The sequence below is a fragment of the Temnothorax curvispinosus genome, unplaced genomic scaffold (genome assembly GCF_003070985.1).
Source record: "Temnothorax curvispinosus isolate PA1 unplaced genomic scaffold, ASM307098v1 QBEX01007060.1, whole genome shotgun sequence".
In the NCBI taxonomy this organism is placed as follows: Eukaryota; Metazoa; Arthropoda; class Insecta; order Hymenoptera; family Formicidae; genus Temnothorax; species Temnothorax curvispinosus.
In genome coordinates, this window is record NW_020216840.1 from 1 (window position 1) to 9,450 (window position 9,450).

At 29.2% G+C, this 9,450-nt stretch overlaps 1 protein-coding gene and 1 non-coding gene across 2 annotated transcripts; one reads left to right on the plus strand and one right to left on the minus strand.

The window, feature by feature from the left end:
- Positions 1 to 2,579: 2,579 nt before the first annotated feature.
- Positions 2,580 to 2,698, minus strand: LOC112456657. The gene has a single exon (XR_003040998.1). It is a non-coding gene; the product is annotated as a U5 spliceosomal RNA (small nuclear RNA).
- A 3,594-nt stretch (positions 2,699 to 6,292) lies between these two features.
- LOC112456656 (cytochrome P450 6a2-like) lies at positions 6,293 to 9,444 on the plus strand (the record flags this gene model as incomplete). The annotated part of the gene is made up of 5 exons (XM_025019347.1): positions 6,293 to 6,495; positions 6,930 to 7,266; positions 8,057 to 8,585; positions 8,822 to 9,043; positions 9,269 to 9,444. Coding segments are annotated over exons 1-5 (1,308 nt in total), but the record flags the coding sequence as incomplete, so codon positions are not given.
- Positions 9,445 to 9,450: the final 6 nt, after the last annotated feature.

Here is a 9,450-nt window from a genome sequence, read left to right on the forward strand (position 1 = left end):
CATATTAAAAAATGTAGAAAGTCTTAAATCACAAGAAGCGCAAGCAAAGAGAAAGTTTAGATAAATAAATTATTATTATATAATTATTACAAAATATTAACTAATATATAAATACTATTATAAAGTAAAGTAATTATTATTTTCCTATTTAAAATCATTTATCCAAGAATTAAATAACTAATCAAAAATTTATTTCATGTTTTATTTCTTTTATTAATAGAAAGTAATTATATTAATAAGAAAAAAGGAAGGCGCGCGTGCATATCTTTTCATCAATTTGATACAATTGCAAATAATATTCTTTCAGTTTCTAGAATTAGATATTTGTAATAAAGAAACGAATTAAAAAATTTATTTAATTTATTATAATTTATAATAATTTATTCTTTAAAATTACTAATAAAAAAAGTTTTATTAAATATGTTTAATATGAGATAATACTTTGCATTGCGAAAATTAATAACAATCTTCCTTAATTTGATACTAATATTTATAGTGGAATATTCTTGTATTATTATATATTTGATCCATTATTTTACTTTTATACACATACATCGTTTAATATGTAATCGAAATAATATCGAATATAATTAATATTTATATTTAACTTGTACATAATAAACATACTATTTGTAATAAAGATACGAGAGATTTAAATATAAAAGTTTAATTATACTTATCACTGGTAATCATCTCGTGTACTATTTATAGATTACTAGTTAGATATGATGATGAAAACTAGTACTAGTATAGTATAAAAACCAGTCATCAATACATATGAATAAACTAGCTTAGGCTAAAATTGGTGCGTTATAGGAACAAATAATTTTAAATAATGATCGTGAACACACACCATTTTGTTAAATAGATTACGTAAAAAATATATTGAATAGATTGTATATACATAACAATAAATGATTAAAATAATGCAAGGTACTTTTTATCTTCAATCGTGATATATGCAGACTAAAAGCATCTCTAAGCGTATATATTGCATTCTTGCACCAATTTATGTAACACTTAATCCTGAAAGATATTTGGGATGAAGTTTACAATGACAAAATGTACGATAAATCAATTTATGTGATTTATCCAGGATTAAATAATGTTAAATCCTAATCTGACCCAGTCACTCCATTTTAAGGTAACGAATCTATGAAACGTAATATATGTAATAATTTATTGTGATAACTTGACATAGCGTCTCTGGTATATATTTGACGTAATTGTCATAAATTCGTTACCTTAATCATAAAATTTTAATCATTACTCACCGACTGATGGGCAATAGCGGAGTTATTCTGCAATGTCGCTACGATTATTCTGTAACAAACAAATGTAAAATCCGAATTAAAGCAGGGTAACAAAAGAGAGAGGCAGTCAATATTTCAAAAAATGATTACTAAATACTAAATTTTATATTATTGTTTATTAAGCAAATTTAATGAAATAATCTTGTAATTTCTTAAGAATACTCTATCAATTGAACATAAGCTTCTATAGAATTTATAAAATAAAACTCTTTTTCTCTAACTTTTATTTTCTGAATAACTATCCGGTTGAAAAGTAAATGATCTATCCGTATAAGATATAATATATGTATATGTATAAATAAATTATATTTACCGCATGTTGCTCCGCCAACGCCTGATGCCTCTCCTAGGCCTCCACTTCCTCTCAGGCTGCTCGAGATGTCAGCTACTGTTCCCTCGATGCGAAGATACTTCTTCTCGCGTGGAATATTTTCTGTAACATATAAATAATTGTTACGCGCATCGAACATCTTATTCGTTATTCAATTTCATATTTTTTTACATTACTATTGCAACACACAAATACAAATCTAATTTTTTTTTACGGGGCAGGTTGTTAGCCCTAGCCAACCCCCAATCTGGAGGATCGGACCTCAAATATAGAAGGGTACTCGTGACAAGAGATACACTCTCGGTCATCAGCCAATCAGAAGGCCGTATTAGCATCTTAAGACATCACTTCCTCTAGGAAGCCAAGTGCAAATTTCTAATTTGCACAATTTTACATATTTATGCCGATATGTCTTTCCATATCCATACATGCTTTGCGTGATATAAAGTTGACTCAAGTGTTTAATTGATTCTGATTGTAAAGGTGGTGGAACATTAGAGTCGGAAACGTGATTAAAACACTTAATTCTTTCGTTTAAAACATCTAAAGTAAAAAAGTTCTCTGTATTAATAAAATTATTCAAAATTTTAGCCAAATCGTATCTACGTATCCCTTTAAATAAATCGTGCATTAGGTCCACTGAAAAATTTTGAGTTACGTGATAATTTGATATTACATAAAAGATGCAATTTTTTTTACTTGTAATATTGTGTCGCTTTATTTTCGAATAAAGCGACACAATATTACAAGTAAAACACATTTTTGTCATGGCAATTTGAATAAAAATATCGAAAAGATTTTTATTACATTGTTATTAATATCTTTTAACTACTTAACTCCTGTAACTTCTATTAAATCTTTACGGTTAAGATAGCTTGTATATAATAATAGAATTAATATATCTTCCTAGATAATTTAATTTTGAATTAATTTATGACCCAGTTTTCACTGGGTACCAAAAAAATTATTATAGACTCATCAATTGTTCCCCTCCACGGAAATCTTTAGTAAAAGGCGAAAGATTTATTCGTGTATTGAAGGGAAACCAGAGTATCGAACTGATAGTCATAACACTCCTTATATACACAAGAGACCGAATTTTACTTACAAGAGATATTCTAACCTGATAGACCTCTCTCGGCCATATCTAGAACTAAACGTTCAGTCCCTTTAGGCTGCGTTCCACTTATCGCTCACAACGCTCGCGAGCATCATTTCGTCCTTTTTTTTATATCAATAATATTTATTTTTATCATAAAACATCATTATATAAAAAAAGTAATTAATTGTGGGATTTAAACTCCAGTCTATAAATTATATCCATTCACACATATTCAAATGTAGGTGTTCTAATAAACTCTACTCTGAAGTCAACATTAAATTATTAATAAAATATCTCGAAAACAATTGCCTGTCTGCGCCCAAGTAGGGGTACCATTACATTTGGGGGAACCTTTCTCTGTAATCCTATCAAGAGTTTCATCAAAATCGGCGGAGTTCAATAAAGTTCAGTTCTGAGTCTTCCCGTGTTAAAAAAGCGCATGTCTATTCGAAGAAAATATTTTTAAAATGGTTTAATTATTGAGGATATAAACTTTGACTTCTTCTAAATGATATGATATTGTCGATTTTCTTGACGTCTTTATTGGTCGATAAATTGGCACTTACTCCACTAGTATGAAGAGAACTCTTTTTCGTTGATGTTGCCGAGGATATCATATGTACTGACACTTTACGTCGAGTTTTATTATATACATTTTCCTACGAGATATTACATATTAAATATATTATGAATTTTTTAACCATCAAAGTCATTCTTCTAAGAAATCAAGCGTCATAAAAGAATGATATTTTATATTAAATATTTGTTTTATCACGATAAAATCCTTTCATTTAAATTTGAATTTGAATGATATATGTCATTAAAAAATCGTATATATTCTATGTAAAAAACTCAGTCGAAGAGTCCTTTACAGTTTTTGGATATGTTTAATATTAAGCGAGATATTGTAAGTTAAAGTTTGAATAATTTCTCAAATCAAGCGCTATGGTTTACGCGCTGAGCGATTGATAATTCGATTAAGAGCGCAACAGCAGATTCCCTTACTTGCTCCATCCCTACGCATTTGTGTAAAGTTTGCATCAATAAGCAAAATAATATAAATATAACAAAATTTATTCTTTATATTAAAGTTTTTTAACACAAATGAAAGTGTAGTTCTTTTGGCTTTGAAGTTGCACACAAGTTTTCAGTCTTGAGATTTCAAGGCAATGCCGTTCTCATTTGCGGAATATGCAGACATGCAGCTCATTTATAGGTACATGATTTGAGAAATTATTTAAACATCAAATTGCAATATCTCGTCAATATTTGGTCTCAAGAATATGCTGTTGCAATAGTACCTCAACTTTTTAAAATTATTATTATTCAATAATTAATAATAAGAAATGTTACATAATAATCACATGCTTTACATTGTAAAAATTTCATGTTATTGTACGCATACCGAATGTTGCACATGTAACTATATCAAAAAGAAATATTGTATATCATATTTTCTATTTTATAATGTAACTCTTTTATAATGTTGTATATATTGTAAAATAAATGTATATAATATATATATATATATATATATATATATATATATATATATATATTGTAAGAAAAATAAAATAAATGATAAAAATGTAAAAAAAAGTATTGTAAATAAAAGAAGATCGTCGATCGGAATCGGTGGAGGTGGTGGTGGGCCTGTATAGGTTGATCTGTTTCTATTAGATATCTAATCAGATAAAAACAGGTCCGCACATATATCAGAGGATATTTAAAGATTTTAAGTTTTAAATTTTAAATTCTAAAGACAAGAAAGTAAACATTTCTTCGCCAGTAAATAAATAACAAGGTAGATAATATTCAACACTGACTGGCAATAAAGACTTTTGACTTGAAGTCAGTGTCGAATATTATCTACCTTTAAAATACCTTTTAAATTTTAAATTTTAATTTATATTTATATATACACTGTTGGAAAATTTGTGTTAAATATAACATAAATCACATGTCCAAAACGGTCTACTCAAATTTTTGTGTTAATTTAACATAACATGGATGTGTTAAGTAGTAACACTGATATTATGTTAAAATATTTCAACAGAAAGAAAATGTAATTCAGATCGTAATTTGAAGTTAATTATGTGTACAATTAACTTAACTTTTATGTTGAAGTTGAGATTGTAAGATAAAATCAACACTCTATTTCTGTAAATTTTTATTCCTACTTCTTTTATAGAGTAAAATCAACATTCTTTTTCTGTAAATTTTAACACATTTAATAGATACGTTCAAATTGTGTTACTTTAACATATTTTTTAAGTTATATTAATTATTTTACATTTCGAATTTGTAAAATTCAATTAACATAGCAGGCATATGTTAAATCTACACACGTATGTGTTGATTATTTTACACAAAAATTTTAACAAGGACTTTTTTTAACACACAGGACCTCTGTTTTCAACTGTGTGTATATATATATATATATATATATATATATATATATATGTATAAAGGAAAAATGTAAGGGGTTAATAGTATAATAGTAACTGTATAATATTTTAATAATATACATTTGGCTTTAGCCAAATAGCACGCGCGTAGCGCACGTCTGTGATTGTGATATTAAAAAAATGCCAATTGAATTTATATCTAATTAAGTTATTTTTAACAAGAGTAATTATTTTTAAAGGTATATTATGTCCAAACGATAGTTATTATCAAAAAATATATATAGCCATAGAAAAAATTGACGTAAAATAAGTAAAAGTTAATTTCACGTTTCATTAAAGATACACATTTTCTTTCAATTTTATCAAATATATTTTACAATTTCTTAAGTAGATTTATACAACAGAACATTGTTTTCTTCCTCTTTTAATAAAGATCATTCGTGATAATCGATTGACGTTCGCAAGAAAAAATGGAACTTACCAAATACTATGCAGTATCACGAACGTGTCGTAATTCTCGCTGTTTATTATTTTCTCACGTCAACCGTTGACTTTTAAAAGATACGCGGCGTTTGTGACCTGTGACTAATACCGAGATTCGGTAATATTAAAAATATTATGTTGAGGAAGATATCCGCGAGTGATTACTTGACAGAAATATACGATGACGACAAAGACGAACTGTTAATTGGGATATTCGACAAGAAGACACCGCTTCTTTTATTAAAAAATCCAAATTTAATTAGGGATGTCCTTATCAAAGACTTATCCATGTTTGTTGATAGAGGACTTTCTATTCGCGAAAAGGTGAGAATACTGCAAGAAAGCTATTTTACATGTTTTCGAAGAATGAGACATATTGTTTTTCTTCCAATTTTTATTTAATTTGGCATTGAATTTATTATTCCGCTTGGCACTCCTATGAAATTATGAGTTTTAATTTAGTTTTCTATTTTGTTTTATTTACTTATGCGCATAAACATTATTTGCTTTGTCATATGTTTTTCTTGTGGTTTGATATTTTTCTACACAACATGTAATATTAAAATTCATTTATTCAGCATATTGAATGGAATAGTTTTTTACGCAAAGTAGCAACGAGTGTTATCTAATTTTTTTAAATTTTATCTAGCTATTTGTGCACATAAATTAGCGTAAGTTACAAAAAGCAATAGCATAGCGAATTTTGAACAGTTCTTTCGTTGATAAAATAAAAGTGACACTTATAACTGGTTTTTCAGATACAAAAATTATTTATTTCTTAATGTGAAAATATAAAAACAATCGAGAGAGTATAATGTGTATTGATATTTGTGGACAGTTATTTCTCACTTTCCTTAAGTAAGTTATAAATCTTTAAAAGCGATAAAGATAATATAAATTACAGGCTAAACTTCAACAAACTTTTTTATTACTTTATTTCCTTTATTGTTTAGCGATGACATCATTAGCGGAATTCTGTAACTTCTTCGCGACTGGTTCAATATTGTTGCAGGTATTATATATAGTAAAAAGAGCTGCGCAACGGTATCGAAACTGTTAAGGAGTTACAGAATCCCGCCTCATATCTTCATTAATCAAATCTCACGCGTATTCTTCATAAGCCTTACGTTTGAAACATTTAATATAACATCATTATACGTTGTTAAGCATACATTTTATTTAAATTTTATCAACTTTTATAACATTTCAAGATGGAAATTTATTTATTTAATAGGTTGATTTCTTTATTTCTTCAATAAAGATTATTCGTGATAATTGATTGACATTCGCAGGACAATGGAACCCTTCGAAATTTTGTGCGGCATCGCCGCCGTAATTTTCGCTCTTTATTATTTTTTCACGTCAACTTTCGACTTTTGGAAATCACGCGGCGTTCCTGGTCCACGACCGATACCAGGATTCGGCACTTTCAAAAACGTTGTACTTGGAAAGATATCCTTCAACGATTATTTGAAAAAACTGTACAACGACTACAAAGATGAACCGTTGGTTGGGATATTCGCTGGCAAGACGCCCATACTTATCGTGAAACATCCAGATTTAATTAAGGATATTCTTATCAAAGATTTCTCCATATTCTCCGAAAGAGGGTTCGTCTCTCACGACAGGGTGCGTATACTTTAAGTTGTTTGATTAGAAATCTAAACAAAGTGCTTTTTGTGAAAATTTTGATACATCTTTATACATTTTGAATAATAAAAATCGTGAGATTTGCTTCAAGAAGTCTTACCCTTAACCCCTTGCGTGACAAAAACATTTTGCTCCACTTGTACCAGAAAATCAAAGAATTCTGCAATAAAAATTTTAAATACTTTTTTATTAAATTTAATTTTTATATATATACAGGAGATAAAGAATATATTGCATATATATTATAAATATTAATATAGTTAAAAAATAATTTATTACATTTTATTTTAAATTTTAATAATGCATGATATTGTTTGAAACTTTTGCTTGGATGAAGTCCAAGTTTTCCTTTACAGTAAAAAAACAATTTTCTTTCACATGGATGCCAAAAATGAGAATTTGTTAAATATTTAACGATAACGAGACAAAAATAAATATTTATATAATATAAATATTAAATCATAATAAGCACACACATATGAAATACTTTTAATTTAAAAAATACAGATTAAAGTATATAAGAACTTTATGACAAATCTGACTTGACGCTGCCTTTATGGAAAAAGCTATGAAAAAGCTATTGTTTCATGTACTTCTTTCGTAACTACAGTAGTTCTTTTGTAGTATAATTTTTTCGTAAGCATGAAGCTGTTGAAACGAAATCGAGTCTCGACGTTGGGATGTTGAGGGTTAAGCGAGTTTTTGTAATCCGGTGGAATTTAATTTTGAGCTAAATTTACTCAATTGCATTTTTCTTTTTGTTATGCAGAGCGATCCGCTGTCGCAAAATCTTTTCCAACTGGATTCAAAAAGATGGCGACCATTAAGAGCGAAGCTGACGCCTGCTTTTACATCCCGTAAACTAAAAGAGATGTTCGTGTTAATATCAGAGTGCTCTGACCATCTCGTCCAATACGTGGAAAAATTAGTGAACAAAAATGAGTTTATAGAATGTGTCGAGATGACGGCCAAATACACGACCGACGTCATCGGTAGGTGCGCCTTCGGCATCGAGATGGACGCAATGTCGAACGAGGACAGCGAATTTCGCAGGATAGGAAGAAATGTGTTCCATAAGTCCTTCTGCGATCGCGTACGAATCATCATCAAGGACTACTTGCCGTGGCTCTTCGATGTCCTCTATGGCTACATCCTGCCGCAATCGGAGATCACCAGATTCTTCATGCGCATTGTCCTGGAGACTATGGACTACAGACAAAAGAATAATATTGTTAGAAAAGATTTCATTGACACGCTACGCGAATTGAAGAAACATTCGGATAAAATGGGCGATATCGGTAAATATAATTTGCTTTTTTTTTGCTGTTTATTGTTTGAAAATTTTGTTAGACGGAGAGCTATACGAGAGTTGCATCCAAAATATAATTCTGTAATTATAGCGAGACAAAGTGTAAAATTTCGTATTGGAGCAACATCCAATTGGTTATATCTCAGTTACTAATAATTAAATTAATCGCAAATCTTAACATTTGAAGTAGGAAATTGAAAGATATTTCTAAAAACATTTTTTTAGATTTGACCGACAGTTTGATGGTTTCTCAAGCATACGCGTTTTTCGCTGCTGGTTTTGAAACTTCATCGACAGCGATGGCTAACGCGTTTTACGAGCTGGCTTTAAATAAAAAAATACAGGACAGGTTGCGTGACGAAATTGATCAAGAATATATAAAACTTGCTGGCAATTTAACATATACAAACATCAAGGAAATGAATTACTTGGATAAAGTATTCAAAGGTATCAAAAAGAAAATTTAAATAAATGAAGAACCGCGTGACACACACACACACACACACACACACACACACACACACACACACACATACACACACACACACACAACATCGATCTTTGCAGCGGCATTATAATAATAATTTCATTGCTGATAAAACTATATAAATTGTAGTTTTTTATTGCGTACAAATGCATTTAAACAGATAGTTTGAACTATTTTCAATATAGAAGTCTTACGAATGTATCCACCTGCGTTTTTCTATGCGAGAAAAACGATGTCGAGTTATACTTTCAATGGTACCAAAGTTAGTATACCGAAAGGCCAAATAATATGGATTCCTATATACGCTATGCATCGAGATTCGAACATTTATCCAGAACCGGATGTCTTCGATCCAGAAAGATTTAAT